This window comes from Psittacula echo (genome assembly GCF_963264785.1).
Source record: "Psittacula echo genome assembly, chromosome: 2".
Lineage (NCBI taxonomy): Eukaryota > Metazoa > Chordata > Aves > Psittaciformes > Psittacidae > Psittacula > Psittacula echo.
The window spans coordinates 39,129,885-39,151,659 of record NC_137737.1 but is presented as its reverse complement, the minus strand read 5'-3'; the positions used below and the strand labels follow the sequence as shown (position 1 = coordinate 39,151,659).

At 36.3% G+C, this 21,775-nt stretch overlaps 1 protein-coding gene across 1 annotated transcript in view; it reads right to left on the bottom strand.

Moving 5' to 3' along the window:
* Positions 1-502: 502 nt before the first annotated feature.
* SLC39A12 (solute carrier family 39 member 12) overlaps positions 503-21,775 on the bottom strand; it is a gene marked incomplete at its 5' end in the record, with an annotated part of 31,994 nt that continues 10,721 nt past the window's right edge. Inside the window, 8 exons of the mRNA XM_080611801.1 lie at positions 503-1,314; positions 6,447-6,634; positions 8,027-8,185; positions 11,855-11,918; positions 14,227-14,334; positions 15,543-15,695; positions 16,966-17,138; positions 19,735-19,906. Coding sequence (XP_080467927.1) covers positions 1,186-1,314; positions 6,447-6,634; positions 8,027-8,185; positions 11,855-11,918; positions 14,227-14,334; positions 15,543-15,695; positions 16,966-17,138; positions 19,735-19,906 — 1,146 coding nt within the window. The 3' untranslated portion in view covers positions 503-1,185. The remainder of the gene's footprint in view (positions 1,315-6,446; positions 6,635-8,026; positions 8,186-11,854; positions 11,919-14,226; positions 14,335-15,542; positions 15,696-16,965; positions 17,139-19,734; positions 19,907-21,775) is intronic.

Here is a 21,775-nt window from a genome sequence, read left to right as displayed (position 1 = left end):
TGTAAGTAGCAGAAATTGCAGAGCTGTGTGTTGCTCAGTACCTCCTGCAGGTTGCTCAGCAAATCAGAGCGGAACTTGTATATTTGTTTCAGGCTTGATTCTGCAATACTAAATTAAATGAGTCATATCAACTTATGCAGAATTCCCTTGAAATCAAGAGGGCTAATTGAACAAAAGTCACTCAGGATAGAAGGAGTTGCCGTGAGGCCCTTAGAAAGCACAGCTACAGGCACTTTAGACAATTGAAAATGCTCTTTCTGCAAATGCACTTCGCATCTGTATGAATAAGCTAATTGCTGACGGGAAGGCACTGTTGGTGTTTATTAAACATGATGGCTCAGAAGCAACATCTGGCTCAAGCAATCCCTTGTTTTGAGAAGCCTGGAAGCAATATCAGGGAGAAACAATTTAAACATATTTCTTATTAACATATTTCTTCAGAAGCATTTGCAATGAGCAATCATCAGAGAGGGGATAATGCAGAAGGCAGTTACTCTGACAGTTGCTATAGTCCAATGCTTTACTGTCACAAATTCATCATACGTATGAGAAGCTATATTAAAGTCAGAAAAGGGCATTCTCAGATTTCTAGATCATAAACTTCAATACTTACTCATTGCTTTTTACCTGCCACAGTGGACCAGTAATATATGACTACTGAGGATCTTTATGTTGACAAAGTAGATGGAGCAGATGCTGTATGCCAATTAACAATTTAGTTTTGCTATACTTTTTAGTTTTATAGAAATACATTTATTTTTGTACTAAAAGGCAGAGTACATTTCTGCTTCAAATTATTCAGCTATGGTTAATCTGCTTTAATTATTGCATATAAAACCATTTTATTCTTAAGTCATACTGGTAGAGATCACTTAGAGCAGTCAACTAGAATAGTCTCAATAAAAACTAATTAAAAGCTCCTGTGAGTTTGAGCATGGTATCTGGTAGACTCAGTAACAAATAAAACATAATTCTAAACATTCATTTTTACAAAAAAGCAAAAAAAAAAAAAAAACCAACAAAAACCATAATTTGAACAATAAGTTAATAAAGAGAAATAGTTATCTATTTTCAGATATAAAATCCCAGCAACTCAATTTATATATCACTATAGCAAACATGACACAATTGTGAATAATGCTATCCACTGTCATAAGTGGTACTTCAAGGTTTCCAGCAGAAAACTTATATTTTAATTTTCTGTTCATATAGAGCCAAAAGTAAGAGGCAAAGCCAGCCTAATAGTAATCCAAGGTTCTGTAGGAGAAACATCAACCAGGGTCGCCGTGTCTGAATATGAGTCATTTCAGGAAGCTAAAAAAAGAATAAGAACCAGAATGAGAGCCAGATATATTCATCTCTGGGAAAAAAATCTTATGGGAAAACAAGGCAAACTTCGTTAAAAACCCTTTCAAAATGCTGTTTCTGAAATAGAGTTATTAAGCTGTAGCATTTTCTGTACATTGCAACAACACTGATCTTGACAGTGACATATTTAAATTAATCAAATTCTACCCACTTTGGTTCTTTTATCAGCACCAACAAGAATTATAAAAGAGATTCTAAAATTTATTATCTTCTAAATAGTTTTTAAAAAAATTTATACAGCTGTCTGTAAGGAAATGCTTATTTAGTAAATTCAGTGATTCCCTTTTGAGGGAATAAACTAGTTTGAGGTTTTTTGTTTCAGTACTATATATAGGGTCAATCCTACTCTTACTGAAATAATTGGCAACCTTCCTGTTTGCTTGGGCTTTACTAAGCATACAAGTATAAAACAGGATTTTTTAAATATGCTTGAAAAAATTATGCTTAATATTTTTCTCTGGGAGTTTTAAATCAATTAAAGGAGCAGCAGCTATTTAGAATCACATTTAAAGCTACTTACATTGATCTTCCACTCTACATGGTGTCTTTCATCAAGGTTTTAAGTAAAATATATGTCTCAACAGACTCTGTGAAAATGATGCCGCAGGCTCAGACTCTCAGTATTTATGCTCTATGTATTACAGGCGTCAGGAGAGGCACTAATGACTGCTGATACTTTCACATCAATTTTTGAAATAAATATAGAGCAATGGCCTGGTAGTGACCTTTGGGTTTGGCTGGGGCTTTTTTGTTTTCTTTTTTTATTTGTTGTGAACTTCAAAGGAAGAGCGAGTGGTCCTGGCAGTCTCCCATCATCCTTTCCTGCTCCACTCACAGCCTGTGCTTGAATGAAGCTCCTTATTTCCTCTGCTCTTTAAAGCCTTCTCAGAGGAGCTGTATCAGCATCAGCCGCTGGGAGACAGTGCAGCGGTGCTGACCAAGGAAGCTAACAGGGTGCGTTTACATCTATTTGCTATGCTTGTCCTTCCCTCTTGTCAGAGGGGTGTCTCTAGTTCTGCTTCTCCTGCACTCTTCCTTCTCTGGAAGTTGGCATGGGCCCAAAAGAAAACTAGAGTGAAAAATCTGCCTCCGCTTTAAGGTTTTGTATAAAAATAACAGACAAACCCAAATGTCCCAGATCTTCATAACAGCTAGCAGTGGTTTAAATTATGGTACAAATTTACATCTTAAAAACTTACATAGTTATATTTAATTTGTATTTAAGGCTCATCAGAAACTTTCAATCTAAAGCAAATGTAAATACCTCAAAGTTCTGATGTAAATCAAAATCTGAACTGACAGCTTGTAAGTGTTCGGAGCATGTGGGTTTTGTTGTGTATATAGTAAAAACTGTTAAGACCTAGGCCTGAATCCATGGTTTCCAGTGTAGACCTTTGGTATTCCTTATTTATCCTGATCATCGGTCTATTGTGTTCTCTTTCCCAGCACCTGAGTGGACAAGTTCTCTAAATAGGAATCTTTTCCCACTCCCACTGCAAAAGTTGCTTATTTTTTTCTTATCGCTGTCAGCGCCATTTCTGAGTTACATGCATGGAAGGCTCCTAAGAAAGTTTTCAAAAAGAAGCCTCAGCAGGTAATGCCCTTCCTATATCCAATGCAGATGTCTGCTCTCTCCACCTAACCTATGTGCATATTATCAAGCACATAGATCGTTTCTACAGCCTGACACAGTGTGACATCCCTGCTTATGTCTGAAAGCATGCCACAGTATCAGCTACAGTTCCCCAACTCTCTCTGGATACAAATGTGTGTACTCCAGCAGAGAAAAGCTTGTTTAGGAAGCATAAGCCTCTTCAACTGGCACATGCAAACCACAAATTCAGGGAAGATAGCAGCACATACAAGCTGTTGAATGCCATTATACTTGCTAATGCTTAAAGTCTGTTGGAGGCAAAATAGTTACTGTTAACCAAGGGACTACTCTATTCCTACTGCAGCTCATATTATCATGAGCACACAAAAGATATGAAGAATTAGGAAGCAGCATGCCAAAGGCAGGCTGAGGCAGGCTGCTGAGGGGCTCTCAACCATGTGCTGGCTAAACGAGAGTTCTACCAATCTGGGGCATATATGATATTACCGCTGTGCTGCAACAGCCCAACAAGTCACTTTAAAAATACTTTTTTATCTCCAAAATTCAAAGGTTTTTAAAGTTAGTCAGAGAAAAAGTCAGTTACCTCAGGGAGTGGTTGGCTAGCTCCTATTTCTTGATATCCTTACTTTGTTTCTTGCTTCTATCTCCCTCCTTTCAAATTAGACAGCAAATCTTTCTGGTCAGGAACCATATAAACCCCTATGATCTGTAAAATCTCTCAGAAATGACATCCAGTCCTTGGGGTTTAATACAATACATTTGATTTCATAAACATTTATCTGTAATGATTACTTCATAGAGACTCATTTAAGAGGCTGATAGAGAATTTTCAGGTTTGTTTCCCAAGAGGAAAAGGGGACATGTTTTGTCAAAAAAACCCAATTCCTCAGAAGTGACTTGGTCTTCTCCATTCCATATATTAGTGTCTCAAATTTCAGTTTGGATTAAAGGTATGTTAAAGAAATGGTATGTTATTAATCAAAAGATCTTTGGAAATAGTGCAAAGTTATGATTATACTTATACTTGACCTCTAAACAGATGCCGAGTGCAAAAAATCTCACTATACTGCTCATAAAAAGCTGTTTTTCAGGGAACTTAATTATGATTAAATGACAACTAAACCCACAAAATTACAGAGGTTTGCAAACATGCTTACCTTGAAGAGACAATCAATTTATATTGCAATATTTCACCTGTGCAAACACATTTGCAAGACAAAATACTCCTCCCTTCCACCTTCCTCAGTTACTGGGAAGATGAAGTTTTGCAGAATACCTTTGTGAAAAATGGTGAATGTTGTGCATAATTGTCTTTTTACTCAGATTTCTAAAATTCTTAGTCTACCCCTGCTTGTTAATGGAGCTAGAATGCCATTTGTAGAAATGAAAAGCCTTTAATTAACCACAGAAGTAGTTTTGTGCAGCCTTGGCTGCAGCAGCAGTCTCACAGTGCTGTCCTGTCAATGAACCTCCACTCATACCCCTCAACGTTCCTCAGTGCAGAAACCAGTTTTATTTAACTGCTGCTCTGACAAGCACATGAATAACTGAAAGCCCATGAAACAAATACTGAAAATTATAGCTAAGCTTTGTACACCATGAAAATATAGCTAAGCTTTGTACGCCATTGGCAGTGACACTGATGACTGCTGTTTGTCGATGAGAATGCAGCAGAGAATAAAAATGGTTTCTGAACAGAAAGTTGAAAAATACATAAAGAATGGCTGATTTTCTTTTGAGATGTCCTATACAAACACACAAAACTTTTCAGACCTATAGATTCCTGAAGTGCCTCAGGAAAAGTACATAAAAATACAAATAACCCCAAGTGATATTAACACCTGCACTTCTGACAAATACAGGTGAGGAACCTGATGGCAATTCTTTTGTCAAAATGCAGAGAAAAGCTGATTGGCACCATATTAATAAAAATGAGAAGAGAGAAATAAGATCCTCTCCCTCCTCTTTTCTCCTCTTCACATCAAGAAGAAGATTATGTTGACAAGCTGAGAACAAGGGAAAATATGTCCCAGTCTCAGCCTGATGACTGTGTCATCTCTTGGGATTTACAGCTGTCACACTGCTTTGCAGACTCAGGGGAAAACATGGTGTTCTAGGAGCCTGTGGATCCCTGATGGATGCTGAACCTACGCTGAAGGAAAAACATGCCTAAATCATTCTTAGCCACATTAGTAAAACCATGCCTATTGGGTAGGTAGGCAGCCTCATTTCTACATTTCTCTGTGCCAGAACAAGATGCAACTTGGTACACAGTGTTCTTGTCTATTGTTTACCATTTTAGTCAGGACTGTTGACACAGCCATAATCCTTAGGCAGTTCCCACATAAGTTCTTAGGACTAGTTTATGTTATTTTCCTTTAGTTACGGTAGCAAAAATAGACTGAAATATACCTGAAGCAAAGGTCAATTATTACAAGTAGGTTTTTGAAACTGGCACGACACATCAGGTTTAAAATATTATGCTTGAACCTGGTAAATGATTTTGAAGGTATGAAGTGAGAAGTGGTAGTGAACACAACAAACAGCCAGGGTTGGGAAAAATCTAGTAATAATTTAGGAAGAGACAGACCTCTTTTTTACCTCTTGATCTAATCACTCTAAATATTCTATCTTTGTTCAGAAGAATGCAAACAACTTCACATTAACACACATTGGTTAAAAAGCCATGTGTCAAAGCTGGCAAGGTAATTCAGCTCTGCACTGTTACAAGTGTAACAGCTAGCAGCCTCTTCAATAAATGATGTGGCCTGAGGCATGAGTTATGATTCCACCACATTCTTCCACAGTCCTTATACCTTCTTCCTACTGTATGTCTTCATACTTTATTTTTCTATAGTCAGATCACTGCTATTGAGCTGGGAGTATGAAAAATGTTGGCCAAATATGAAGAAGTTGAGGCAATCTGATGGATTTTTAATTGCTTAGGAGCTCATCCAAACCTCTCTGAGATAGAAAGGCTGACCAGGAAGAGCATAGGATAAGCATCTTGGATTTTAGTTCAGAAACATAAAATTCATGTTGAAACAATGGATGAAAAATATATAAAGAAAAGGGCAGTGAAGAGAAAAAAATAACCAGCTTCAGGAATTTAAAAAAAACCCCTACAGGTTCAAACGTTTCTTTATGTTGACTAAGTAACTCTATCAGACCTAAAAAATATGCTGTTCACCTTCTCCCCTTCAAAATTCCCTTATGTCTTTCTCATAAATTATCCTCCTAATGGCCTTCATTTCTTTTTATTGCTAACTATCATGGCAGTGACATGGAACAGAACCAGACTGTTGTTCTAAGTACTGTACAAACACAAGGCAGGCAACATGCCCTTCCCGAGAAGCCTATGAACATCTTTTCTGTCCAAGTTTATCCACCTGCATTTGTCTGACACTCATCTGTGATGTGGCTATGTTAGAAGAAAAATGTAATGATAGACTGAAGTTCTCACCATTTCTGCTAAAGATAAATACAAGAACATTCCAGCTGTAACAGTAAAAATCCAGTTCTGAATGCATGGTTCAGCTGATACAGAAAGGCCAATATAAAGTCCTAAGAATGCTGTTAGTGCACTTATGAAATTCATCATAATTGCGATCTTTGTGGGGATCCCTGTACTTAGCAGCACAGCAAAGTCACCTGCATAGAGAAAAAAAGACAGAAAATTTATTATTTAGTTGATAAATGTGTTTGTAAGGCTCTCTGTAATAAAACAGGAAGGAAAATAATTAAGATATGCATGGAGCATGATGGAGGACTGCCCTTAGATTTCTGTAGAATTAATTATAAACTCATCCTGTGTGAAAACCCAAAAACCCGGTATTAAGTTGTATTTGTTTAGCTGTTCCTAAAGATAGCAGACAGTATACAGGAGTGGCTTTCTGTTAGTTCTTGATGTTCTGTGACATTTCCAACTTGGATACATGCAAAAGTGAAGTCACATGCTTTCCCAGAGTTTCTAAATCTTTCTCAACTGGCAACTTGCCAGTTCAATTCACGTGAGTATATCTGCAGTACGGTCTGTGAGTGTTTTACAGGTGCTGCAACTCGGAAAACCTATGCCAGTATGATTCCTGTTTAATTCCACTATTTCAGACCTATTTAGCTTTGGCAAATTGTACATCAGAATAGATTTTTCTTCTAAAATAAACAATCCCACAACAGGTCCATGGTAAAAGATTTTTCAAGTTAAGTAAGTTCTTCCCTGTGAGTGTAGAAATGCCACTTTAACACTGGACCACTATTGTCACAAGATTAAGAAGGTCTGTCTTTGGAGTTGATTGTTCAGTATTCTGGCAATTTCTTTGATATGTAAATGGAAGTTTCAAGTTTTACAGCAATTCTCCACCCCCCGTTTTTATTTGGGGTAATTTTCTACGTACACAGGGCATGAAATCTTCATTCATTTAAGAACAGAAATGAGAGCCTGCAGTTCTCACCTCAAACTTGCCAGGTTATATATGTCTATCAATGCAACATCAGAAACAACTTCAGCCATGCTGAAACATTTACCACAAAGAGATGATTGAGGGCAGTGTACAATAGAATTATCTGCTTGTCCTGTCCACTAGTAAAATGGGTCCTATATCTGCTTTTATTATCTTTTTATACTTAATTAGCAGGAGAAATGGGGGTAGCATGAGGAATGCATTGTTAAATGGCTCTACTGCATATTAACACTCTTAGATAGCCCACTGTGTGGGGCATGCCTATTACACACACATGGCTCTTGCTCACAGCTTTACTATATTTTTGTCTGTACACATGAGAATAACAGGTCACTCTTGACCTGATGGTGTTTACATTTGGAGAAGGCAAGATGGGGTGGCATCCAATAACTAGGGCGGAAGCTTCCTCTCTTTTTTGTGAAGTGGATAGAGAACACAGCCTCTGTATACCCATCTCACACAGCAACCTTAGCGTTCATGATGCTGTAAAGAAGAATTCCCACTAATGTCATACAGGAAAGAATTATTTGGAAAACCTGGAACTACAAAGACAATCATGAGAAATACAAATTATATTTCTTACCCATTTCATGAGGAATTTCATGGCATAAAATAGCAATCGTTGTTGTCACACCTGTTTCTGTTGAGGATGAGAATGCTGCTCCTATTACCAAGCCATCAGCAAAATTGTGAAGACTGTCACCCACCAGAACCATTATTGCTAACAGGCTAATTTTCTTACCTAAGAAAAACAAAAAACAAAAAAGCCCAGCATTTTTAACACAGGTACTGTAATTTTTGCTATGTTACAAATTATTTGGGTTTTTGGTGACTTCACATATAACATTATGAAAATTCATAACAATCAGAGAAAAACAGAGTTTATCCTGTTTGTTCTTCTTATTATGTTTCCCTTGGTATATTTGAAACAAAAAGTAGGTGTAGAATACAGAGATGCAAATATCAGGAAGTAGCTTCCTTATTTTTACTAGGTAAACTATTAGATAAAGAATAAGAAAATGTTTTAAGTCCAGCCTCTTAACATATCCTAAGGGTTCCCATTAATCTTTCTTTGGTTACTGAAATTCATGGCTTCCTATGCTTTTGGGTTTTTTTTTCTTTAAATGATGTGAATTTTCCCAACATTGCTTATAGAAATATATAGCTATAATGAAGACAAGTATTTGGTCTCATGCAGCTGATCATTTTAATATTGTAAAACATGCTGCTTCTGAGTAATATTTTCAGGGTCTTTTTTTTATGAGATTGTATTGCAGTGAAAAATAGAGATGAAAGGCAACTAGCCTCAGTGTATTAGTACAGCATTAGAGCATGCTCACTTCCACCTTTTGTTAAAATCAATTAGTGGCTGTTATGCTTATAGTACTCCTATCTGCAGCATCATTCATGGATGCAGATGGCTGCTTTTATCCATACTGTTCTGTGACCTCGCTGTAGTATGGAACAGTACATTGGATGCTCATCATCAGGCATCAGACATGAGTGGATAGGTGCTAGTAGCGATACTGCGATCAAGCTAGGGAGTTATGGACCATCTCTGTTCACCCTGTAACACAGACAGTTGGGTAACATGCTGAATGGATTCATGGGGACGGATTTTATCTCCCCAGGTAGCAAGGAGGCTCCATTCACTGGCTCACTATCTAGGCTTAGCAACATATAGTTGGCTCCCCTAGTTTGTACATTGTTCCAATCATTTTATCCATAATCTTATATACAGGACTTCCTAACATGTCTGAGGAAACTCATCCAGCTTCCCTCTGCATAGGATGGACAGAACACTTTGCAAAGGATTCCTTTTATGCCTGAAGAAACAGGGTCACGATTTAAACCCTAAACATGAATCTTCTTGACTTTTGATGGCCCCACAGAGACATAATACGACAGTCTAAGGAGCTAATGTGAAGCTGCACAGAACTGTCTGAACATAGTTATTACAAGGTTTCACTTCAGTAATGTTTTTGCAGAGATGACTGGTTTATGGTGATGGGGCAGACATTTTTCTTACAGAAACTGGCTGGAACTGAAGTCTTCAGACTATTATAAAAAAAACACATAAAAGCACACAAAAGCCTAACAACTGTATTCAGAAAATCCTCCCTAGTTGCCTGGGAGCTCTGCGGGTTCAGAAAAATTGGCAGGCTTGTTAGATTTTCCTGCCAGCTTACAGAGCTGGAAGTGGATGTCCTCAGTTTACACAGTTCTTTCTAAACACTATGGGCAGTTTATAATCAATAGTGCAGAGCATGAATTACATAGAAATAATAGATTGCTTCATTAGATTAAGTTTGTGATTTGTAATAAACACTGGCAAGGACAAAATTGTGGCCTGCCCTAAGATATTATTAGTCTGCTTTATTGAAGTGTTTGATTGTTGAAGAAGATGTACCATGGTTACTGGAACTCACTCCAGTGTGTTGTTTATAATATAACATAGGGATCAGGTTAACATTATGGAGCAATTGCGAATGTAAGCTTTGTGAACTTACTTGACTGAAAGTTAAGATGATGCATATATAAACAACACTGAATGTTTATCTTAATTTACTTTGAGCCTATTTTAAAGCAACTTTGTTACTAGCAGTTATCACATGGCATTATACTGCTGCAACAGTAACTATTACCTATGAACTTACTACCCTATTTCTACAAAGATGCCTCTTCTTAAACAATCCTGCATTTATTTTTGATAATTTTCTCAAATTGGTGACCAGAACTCATGGCAAATTCTGTTTCATAATTTTCATAAAGCTGATGGGTACAGGACCCCCACCATAGATTAAGCTTTTTAAACATTGAATAAGAGTTTAAAGCAAACATTTATCCATAAATAGGTCCTTTCCCCAATGTTTTCATTACTTATAGAGCAAAAATAGTTCTAGTTAATGTAAAGTCTCACTGAGTATTCCAAGCATATAATGTTAATGTTTGATCTTTTCAGATATTGGTAGAATAAGTATGGATAAATGGGGAGGAGGCCACTAAGATATCTTTTTCTTCTAGTAGCTTCTTGCTTTCTGAATTACTCACTGGCTATCTAAGGTGGCGACTCCTCCTGCAGTTCTACTTGACATGGATATACAGAAAAATCTGGCACTTTTGGAGATGTCAGGCTCTATCTTAGAGCTGTAGATTCCATTCCATTTTGGGGAAAAACCCACCTAAAAGTTTAACTCAGTACCAAAGTACCTAGGTATGTTTATACATTTAGCTATCCATAAGATCTTTAACAATAAAAACTTTTGAAAACATGTATTCTCAAAAATTGCTGTTAAAAAAAATGCCCCTTCCCTAATATGCTCCCTCTCACTGATTTCTAATATAGAAGTAAAATTGGGTTAGGAGATAAAAATGGAACCAAACAAAGAACATCGTTACTGAGAAACTTTCTCAAATTTAGTTATACAGCAACTTTAGTTATTTGGAAAAAATAATGCTGAGAACAGCAGGAATTTGTTTGTGCTTAGCAGATAGTGATGATTGAACAGAATGGAAACATCTAAAGGTGGACTAGATAGACAGTCACATTGAAACTGGCACTGGACTGTGTACTGCTGGATAGGTGAGACTGAAGCAATGGAAATCCCAAATTCAGAAGCCTCAGAAATGGAAATGGATTGCACCAGAACAAAGAATGTTAAAAACTTAGAAGATAATGACATTTTCAAATAAATCAAGCTGATGACCTGAAATCCAAGATCATAAAATAAAGGTGAGTTGATTATAGTAAATAAATTGATTTCAATTAAAATGAGTGACTACAACACTATGAAATTTACCAAGTTCACACGAGTACAGTCAAAGGCAGAGTTTGGTTTATGCTCTATTTTCTTGTTTTTTGGAAAAGGAAGCAACAAAACAGAGAAGAACTACTTTGAAGCTCTCTGGAGAAAACAGATTATCCTAAAACTGAGAGCCATCATGAGCCCATAATTCCATACATGTAATAAATAATTATTGGTTTTAAAAGGCTAATGCTTTACCATGTAAGAGAGAAGGAAGCAGAATTATATTAGTACAGCAAGCCAACAAACCCATCATTTCACTGCTTTCAGAAATAAAAGCCCTAGCAAAGTTTATGATTATAAAAATCTGGTTTGTATTAGATTTTGAATATTTTCCTTTAAGCAAAGGCTGTAGAAAAATAGTTTGCAACAGTGAGTAAACAAACACTAAAGCATGGACATTATAAGATTAATTAAATTCACAATTACAGGGTTGGCAGCTGAAAAGATCTTCAAGCAGAGGTTAAATTATGTAGCCAAGCACCATCAGATGCAGTGACGTAGTACATAGCAAAGGCAGAGCTAAGCGAGCTTCACACTTTCAATTCCATCTTAGGTCTGAAGATTTTTCCTGTAACTTCTCTAGTCTTTTTGTTGATACTAACTTTTTTTGCTGATGGCCTTACTCTGTGGAGGATCTTCAGCAGACTCAGAATCTTCTGGGCTTCTCTAGTTAAAAGTAAAGATAATAGATCAGTGTTAAGGGGCTCTTCCAGCTGCTGCTATAAATACAGTTCAAGCTTTTTGAATTAAAGATAGTAGTTGTTATTTGGATAGATATCATTAGAATAAATTATTGAGCACTGGCAGTGTGATTGGTACTTCAAAAACACACAAAAGAGAAATCTCCCTTGCCCAGAAAAGATTACAGTCTAATTCAGGTAGGAAGACAGACATTCATAAGCACTGTTGTAACCCAAGAAAATCATGCTTCTGCTTGAATACACAAAAAAGCGAGCCAAACACAGAACTGAAAAAGACAGTATAATTCAAATTGTATCTTTTGATTTTGTTATTACTAGATAATTGTAGTTTCCTGATGTATAGGGTATCTAAAGTATTTCCAAGGAAAAATGGGTGTTTTTCCAGTGTCTGTTTCGAGTACTTCACAGTTACTCTGTGAAAACACAAGACTAAAAAAGATGATCATAAGTAGGTCTCACACCCTGTTAAAATATCGATTTTCTTTTTCTTTCTTCAGGGTGGTAAAGTCTTCAGTGCCTTGCCTTGTGGCCTTTAGTTAGGGCTTTGTCTTGGTTGGCATCAGGTGTCACTAGTTGGGCATAGAAGTCCATAAGTACACTCCCCTGCAATGGGTGAGTGAAGAAAGAGAAAGTATCTTTGCCCTTATCCTAGACAGTTGATTTGATGCATCAGCCCTAGTATTTAATTAGCAGAAACCACAGCTGTAGGGAGAGAGAAGAGAGAACATGAGGAACCTCTCTCCCCATACCTCACTGGGGCTTTTCCTCTTGGTTAGACAAATTATCAGAAATTTGTGCGAGGATGAGATAAGCCAGAAAACCTTATTTGCCAGAAACCAGGAAAACTGAATTTATAATCACTATCTTTTCTTTTATTGGCCAAAAAAGCATATTAAAACCATTATGACAGCCAGTGAAGAGTCAGCATCAACATGAAAGAGTGCTTTGTCAGGGACTGCAGCCACCACTCCACAAAGTGTAGCAGAGCTGTGTACTGGTGACAAAACAGAGTATGTTTCTCTGCTGGTATTAGCTTGGCTGCGATGTGGGGTGTGTGCTGTAGCAGCATAAGGAGGGAAGAGAAAGAATTTGGTTTTTAAAGTCTACATTTTAAAGGAAAAATTAAAGTCTTTCATTCCCATGACTGCAGCCAGTCATATGAATTCCAGTAATTGTTCCACTTCTCTTATAATATTTATTCACATGCCACTTCTTTGAACTCTGAGTCAAAACTACAAGACTAACCACTGACCTGAAGGATTTATAAGCTTTTCTTAGTCAGCCAGTGTTTGTCTTACTATTACTCACATGATTCTGAAAATTTGGCCACTCTTGTACAAACTAGCTAGGCAAGGCTAAATCATGTGATCTGCACAGAATATTACGGGGATCTTGCAGCTGAGAGGAGTGACAAGGTCATTCTTTATCATAAACAGCAAACTATGACACGGTTCACAAATTAGTAAACATCCTTCTGTAGTCTGCTGCACTGCATTCAATTGAGGGTTCTCCAACTGTATTTGAAGGATTAGCAGTGCCTCATGAAGTTCTTGTTAATCACAACTGTGTTAATTAAACGGAGATCACGTTATGGTAGATCTCTGGCAATCCTGATTTAAACAACCAGGAACTTATGTATCTAGATTCTACACATAAAATGAAGAGTTTTGTTGAGAAAAAAAAACCCACATAAAAACCAAATCCAGGTTAAAAGGTATGAGTCAATTAAGTTTGCAAAGATATATCTCTCTGGATACTTTCCATCAATAGAAAATTATGTAATTCCTTATAGGTAAGCACTACTCCTAGATACGCATCTTGGTTTTGTTACTCTTCAAAACTGTGGAAAGTGCCCCAAAAAATTCCAGGATAATCTGTTCACTAACTGTGCATTTACCTCTTACTGCAGAAAATCCTGACCTTTTTCCCATGAGAGAATCTGCCCTTACATATGATAATTTTTTAAAAAGAAAGGAGAAGAAAAATCTTCCAAACTTTAATCAGCAAGTGGTAGAACAGGAAATGTATTGTTATAACAATATAATACACACTTAAGAAAAATTATTGTAAAAATTCGCTTTTAAAAATCACTGTAAAAGCTCATTATAAACTTCAAAACCTAGAGGTTCTTGACAATCACGTCATGTAATAAAGGACAAATTAATAAAGACTGAAAAATAATACTGATTTATGAAATTAACTTGGTTCATTTTTTTGAGGAACAGAAAAAGAAGGATATAAAATCAGGGAAGTATGTCATATTTACAACCTACCAACTGTATAGTTGAAGTAGATTTGCCTCTGCCTGTATGTTCATTTAATTCAGATTCCACTGGAAGATCATGGGAATGTCCCCAGTGCCCATTAACTAAAGAAAAGCCCTGCTGAATGAAGATGCTTTGCAATTAGTTCTGAAACCCAGCGAACAGAGGTGCAGTCTTTTTCAGGCTTTTGTGAAAGCTTACAATTATAAGAATAAGTTATAACAAAACAAACCCTATTGAGAAAGAAAGATTGTTGGCTGGCATCAACATTTCCTAATGCTTTTTTTGGTTAAAAAAAAAAAAGCCTGAAAAGGGAATCAGATAGATCAGTGACATTTGTAATAGTTTGATAAAACTTATTTTGTATTAAAATTGAAGATTAACATTTGAAGCTGAGATGGATATAAAAATTAATTTTGAGAATTCATGTAGTTCTCAGTAGAACAAGTTTGACAATTTGTGGAATGATGATAAAGCCCTTCTTTCCAAATAAGTAATAAAAAGGACTATTTTTTGTCAAACAAGCAAAATATCACCATCATCAAAATATTCTCATTCTATTTATCTCATGTGATATTCTTATGTCTGACTCAAAGATAGTGGGGGGACTCATTGCTATATATCTAAATCAGGCCAGTCATTAGACACTCGGTAAAACAAAACAAGCAAAGGTTTAGCAGTCTTTGTAGCCTCCCATGCTGGGAAACTTAATGAGCCATCACACTTCGTGTTATATTATGTCCTTGTGCATAATCATATTTTCAGGCACCAGCCACACTGAAATACAGTAATAGAATTACTATAAGCAAGGCAATGAGCAAGGAGATATTATCTTAATATAAGATTAGGTTCCACTGACAGCAACATACATATCGGATTTTCAGATAAATTGAGATAGGGGTCAAAAACAATTTGTGAATTTTAAGACATCATTCTTGAAATTATCTTGTGCTTACTTCTATGTCTTCCTCCTCTTCAAACAAAGCCTAGGGTAAACAATTGTCATTGCTATTTCATACGGATACATACTCTTCACCTGCTCCAGTGCTAGTCATGAAAACATACTTATGGAACACGCTCAATTAACTGTTCCCTTCTTGAGTCATAGACATATAGAACACATTAATGAAGCATACAAAATCCATAGAGCAAAGCAAAATAGGAATCGAATGCCAAGCTGATAGGAACACTTTGGAAAGCAGTTTTTAAAGCTTCATTAAACTCACACAAATTATAATTATTTTCTACAATCATTTTAACATTTTTTGCACTATAAAATCTCAACATAAAAGAGATTTTTAATGGAGGAACTGTAAAAGCTTTACCTGGTCACAGGGTGTTACCAGAAGAAAGAAACACTTTTCTATCAGAAAAAATCCATGAATTCCTCCAATCATTCCCAAAAGTTTCCAAATATATTCTTTCCCCTCATAGAAATGTTCTACCTCTTGTGCTTCATGTTTATGTAAACCAAGAGTCTAAAGAAAAAGTGATAAAGTAAAAAAAAATTAAAATGACAATCCTTTAATTTTTGATAATCCATAGTGTGTTAATTCAATTTACTAGCAACGTTTTCTTCTGCCTTCTCTTTCAAATTTAGATTTTGTTTTGAGCTAATCAGCTGAACAGTAGATGGATGAAATGATTAGGAGCCTCTGCTAACTTCATCATCTTACAGTGATGAAAGTGACATGTTTAGAGACAATTTTATGAAATTGCCCTTTACATATGTATAGATGTATATTTAGTATATTTTGTTTAGAGTACATTGATCCTTAAAGTCTAAAAAGTTAATTTCATCATCTTCAGATATAAACTTCATATTGAAAAGAATCCAGAAAGCTTTCTGCTGGTGAGTGTGCTTCCATTTTTACCCCAGTGGCACAGGATGGCAGCCCTCCTTTGCTCTGAATGTGGGCCTTTTAAAGGCTACTGGCTTCATCACTTAAAACTGATGAAGTAGAATACTTCCACACTCAAAATGTGTTTCTAAATGACAGACTTTTGTCTGACATTCACTGAGAATTGCCTTTCTTAAAACACTCTTCCAGTTCTGTTTCCAGAGATGGCGTATTGAGTAAAAAGAACATTTTGACCAGAATCTCAAGTGAAGGTGTGAAAGTCTCTCAACAACCACTTGAAGCCTACCCATAACAGTTACATTATATCAGATGAGACTCAGTCAAAAATAAACGAATATACCACAGAAAACTTGGGTTCTGTTTTACACACTATTCTATTCTTAAAACTTATTTAATTAATTGAGGAAAATATCATAGAACTCTTTTTATTGCAGTTCTAGGCAGCAAGATTAATTAGGCTAATAGCCCCTGGTTCTCTGGAACAATGTGTAGAGGGGACTGTGAATGCCTCATACAACCTTTGAACAATTTCTCCTAAGATACATTGCAGAAGCTGCCTCATAAAAGAGTTTAATAAATCTTGAAACATAACTTGCACAGGACTTGTGGGGTTTCTGGGAATTTTTTTTGAAAATAGGAACTTGGTTTTCTCTGAATTCATTACTCATTGGTTTCTGCTTCTTGCTGCTTGGAATCTGTCTCTGAACTACAAAGTGCAAATGTATTTGAAAGGCTGGGTAGCTGGTTCACAGATTTCACAGAAAGCTTTATTTTTAAACAGATGAATATTAGCCAGGTTTAAACTAAACTTTTCTGTGTGTGTGTGTGTTGTGCGTGTGCATGTATATGTCAACATTTTAAAAGCACAGAAGTTTGTGTTACCTACCTGAGGAATAAGGTGTAGCAATGCATCTCCAGAAAGAGTCCCAACAGCCAAACCGACAAACAGCTGTAAAATGAGTGTATAGATTTCTTGGCAGGAGTTAAATAAAATGAGGGTTGTACCAAACATAGATCCAATAGTAATAAGTAAAACAGCAAGAGTGCTGTAACCATATTCTGTAGGAAAAAACAAATGAAACAAAACAAGGGCACCTTTTAATCATTCGGTATTTCTATTTGTGTCTATCTGGTTTTGTATTTGTTTTTGAGGCTGTGTTTTGTCACCTCTGTGTACAAGCACACAGATTTTTCTAGCATTTGTGATAGAGATTACAGAATTGGAAGCTTACAAAACACTCATTTTTTTCATGCTTTACAGGCAATACAGTCTAATGTTTCCAAATTTCAGACCTCAAAGAGCTAAATAGACTGTGCAGATTACGGACACTAAGAGCAGCACAGTGAATGCTGGTCTGCATTTGTTTCCTCTCTTAACAGATTTATTGCTTGTTATTCTATGTCCTCATATGCCACACCTGTGTATCTTTACCGTCAACACCACTTTCTTACCCAAATCATGTTCAGTAAGCAAATCAGGGCCTAAAACCTCAGAGGAATGTAGGTATATAATTTAGGTTCTAAGCATAGACATTTTTGTCAAAATCATGTTTACAAATGTGCTGCGGACATATACTCCTTTAGTTACTACATCAGGACCTATTTTTCCCACATTACTGGGGCTTTTGGTAGTTATAATTCTTCAGAGTTGCACACTGCTCACATTTCCAACCTTTTGCACGACATGAATCCTGTTTAATCTGTATGGAAGTCTTATGATGGAGGTAAAACACTGACGAGAAACAGACATAAAGGAACTAATGCCAAAATATTAAAAAGTGTCACTTAATGTTTCACACTTTAGTAGTACTGCAAGTGCTCAACACCTCATAAAATCAGACAGTAAGTTTCACAGACTGCACATCCAAACACAAGAGTATAGTAGATATTTATGAAAGGTCAGGTCTTTGTGACTTACCTAAAACAGCACAATCTGTCAGTAAAATAGAACGGAGAATAAAATTAATGAGCCTATGCTCAGTTCACTAAGTCACACATAGGTCAAACATGAAGCTCTTTGTCTCTCTAAAGCCAGCAGAAGTGTTCCTGTGGTCATAGAAACCCTCCTTTGCCAAAAAAAAACACAGAGAGAGGGCTGCAGAAAGGGCTTTTATTAATTCCATTCTGTGTTTGTATAGTTCAGCTTTTCTCATCTACACATATCTCTCACCTTTATGAGACCACTAAAATGTCATCAATGGTCTGATGGCCTTAGACTTGGGAGAATCTCACTCAACTGTGAATTTGCTGCGGACCTTGTATGTGATCTAAATAAGTTATTTCCTTTCTTTGTCCTTTGATTCCTCATCTGAAAAATGGGCATATCTGTGTAGCATAGAAAAGATAAAAGTGGTAAAGACTGCAAGGTGTTCAGGTAATGAGAAGAAAGATAACATAAAAAGGACTTCTGTCTTCTGCGGAGGCATAATGATTCTTCCTATTCTGCATATTTCTTTCTCCTCTAACAATACTTGGGATATCCACAAATGTCCTTCCTAGTTCAAATATTCTGTACACCATGAAATGATAACTCAGCTCATTCTGATGAGCTGCTTAATATATGGAGCTTAAACTACAGGTAGAATTTAGATATGGAAAGTGCTGTTCATAAGGATCTTCGGCCAGCAGGATGTGGGGAAAACTTACTAGCTCCTAAAATATATAGTTATGTGGAACGGGTCATGTACATATTAGGATAAAGGTACTGAAAGCATTGATGTGTAGCCTGAAAGTGCTGTTCTAGATGCAGGTGATTATGGTTAGATGCCCGTTCCTTTTTGTACAATCCCAGCTCTCCTGTCACCCACCTGTAATTAATGCCCCCTGTAATACACCAGCACATCTATGTTTGTAACCACTTGCCAGATATTGTTGATTTAAAGTAAAAATAAAACTAGGAAACACATTAACAGCCCTTAGGTCAGATCAAATTCATATTGATTCTCGGTAGTGTGGACTAGAGATTGGTTATAGCAGAAGTTGAATCAGCAGAACAGATGAGGCAGAAATCCCTGAAGCAGTAGCATGTGAGGACTACAACAGCAACTGGAAACAATCTGATTATACTGTAATTCAGTTCTTGTTCCAACTCTGTCACACAAGTCCTGATGCCCATGTGACTGGTTTTCTGGTTGTTTTTCTCCCCACAGTAGCACCGCTTAACTGCTGTAAAATATCACAACATGGAAAAATAGCAACATGCACACAGAACTTATCTAGATCAAGCATTTGCCACATCATGGTATAAAATGCCAGCTAACATGACTGTGAAACTGTATGTAAGAGCAATGTAATGATCCCACTGTAAGCCTGGTGGAAATTTCACAAAACAGGTCATTACTGCACAGCAATCCACTGATATGGACCTGTCATGGCTCACCTCAAGCAGTCGTCTAAGAAATGAAGAAAATAAAGCCATTGAAATAGAATTCTGTCCAATATAAAACTGAGACCATTGGATCCCCTCATTTCTCAATGTAGTACTATTATCTGACATGTATGCTATGAAATTACAGAGTTCACAAATTAGAGAGTGAATCAATCTCATCATGCTTTGGTTTAAGTTTATTAATTAATGAAATGCTTCCTGAACGTAAGTCCCTGCATCCCTTTATCTGAATTTTCACAGTAGTTTACTGCTAAGAACAAAACTCACTTTCCAGAGTTGTTGGTGGAAGCTTTGTCTTCTTGGAGTCAGGAAGCTGACATGAACAACTTAATAGTTGCTGAATGATAGCTGGACTGATTTGCTCAAAGTGGTCCTTTGAAATGGAGGAAGAACTGTTTCTTAAAAATATCTTCACCAGTTCATTGGCAGAGAAACAAACCTATGCAGGAAAGTATATGCAGTTACTGAATATGTTACATATACCTGCATCTGATGCTGAGGTTAAATATGGAATCTTATAATAACAGTATTATATAGTCTACAAATATATGCTATATAACACTGTCTTATATGTATACATATATATGTATATATATATTGCATAAACTCATTTCTGGTTATATTAGTTTAATTACTTCAAATACTTCTAATTATTTTTTGTTTTCCAATTAAAATTTGATACTACTATATTCCAGAAAAAACAGAATCTTTGGGATAAAGTAGCAAATTTTCTAGTGAAGCCTGTTAATATCATGAGGATCTGACACAACAATATCTCTAAAAATTTTATTGTCATATGTGCTAACAAAAACCTATTAATGCTAACACAAATCATCGTCTTAGCTTTTAAGGTATGACTGCAATAATAGCAATAATATTATGGAAGCAATAGTTAATAGAAGATACTGCCTGGAATTTTGCCTTGTGCTGCATGCTTAGTGAGATATGGAATTAAGGTGCTTTTTAAAATTCTTTAACAATGGAATCTCACTTTAAGGTCAGCAAATTAGACATTACATAGTCTAAATTGGGTCTAAATATTACTTAATAATTGTATTATTAGAGATACTCAAGATTTCAATTACTTTTTGTTCTTGTTAGAAAGGTCTCTTTGCCAAAAAGGAAAGAAACTTTTTTTTAAGAACATCTTTATTTTGAAAAACATTCATGAAAAATCCCCAGGATGAAACCTCTTGTAAAAAACGTGTGCAGTTAGCATTAGAGCAGTTCTAGTGGCAATTTGTATCTGAACTTTTGAAAAGAAGTCCAGATCAAATATGCTATTTTACTTAAAGGAATAATTGTCACTTCTTAATCTCATCTGATCAGTTGTGATTCAATTGAATTAGTATTCGAGAATCTAGGGATTTCTAAATATTCTTTTTCTAATCACTGAAGCTTAGGTTTCTTTTGAAAGAAAATTACTATTTAAATTAAAGAGTTGTAATTATCATTACTTTTAAATAACCCAATTAAGCCTCAACACCTTCCTGCCTTTGTTCACCTATTATTAAAGTAAAATACGCCTTGTAGCTCACTAAGCAACTGAATGAATTAAGCACTGATACATATATTGTGAATGCCACAGTGAAGTCTTCAAGGTGACAGCTGATCTCACCACCTGGATCTAGTCTTTTCTGCCTCCAAGGAAAAAGAAATAATGAAGACAATTCAGGGGCTACCATATTGGAAAAGACCTCCAGTTTGCCTATTCTAGGCAGTGGTTGCCTAGAAGTAGGGAACACCGAGTGGTAATCATGTTGGAAGTCTAGCTCACGGCTGGTTAAGAGCAGCATCTCTCACTGTACAGGAACTGATATTATTTAATGCCTTCACCAATGATATGAGTCATGGAACAGAGTCTACCATATCACATTCACAGAAGAAATCCAACTGGGACACGTAGTCAACATGCTGATGGGCATAGCTGCTATTTAGAGGGATCTTGACAAGCCAAAGAAATGAGCTGACAAGACCTTCATGAAGATCAGCAAATTTATTGTGCTTCCAACAGAATAACCCCATGCACCAATAAAGGCTGTAAAAAACTGGAAATTAACTTTACAGAAAAGTGCTTGAGGTCCTTATAGACAATTGAGCATGAATCACCAGTGTGCCCTTGTGGCAGTGAAGGCTAACTGCATACCGGGCTGCATTGGCAAGAGTGTAGCCAACAGGCAGGGGAAAAAGATTATTGCCCTCCACTCAGGACATAATGAGTCCACATCTGGACTACATCCACTTTAATTACTAGCTGTGCAAAAAAGACATTGGCAAACTGGGGGAAGTCCAATGGAAGCTACCAGGA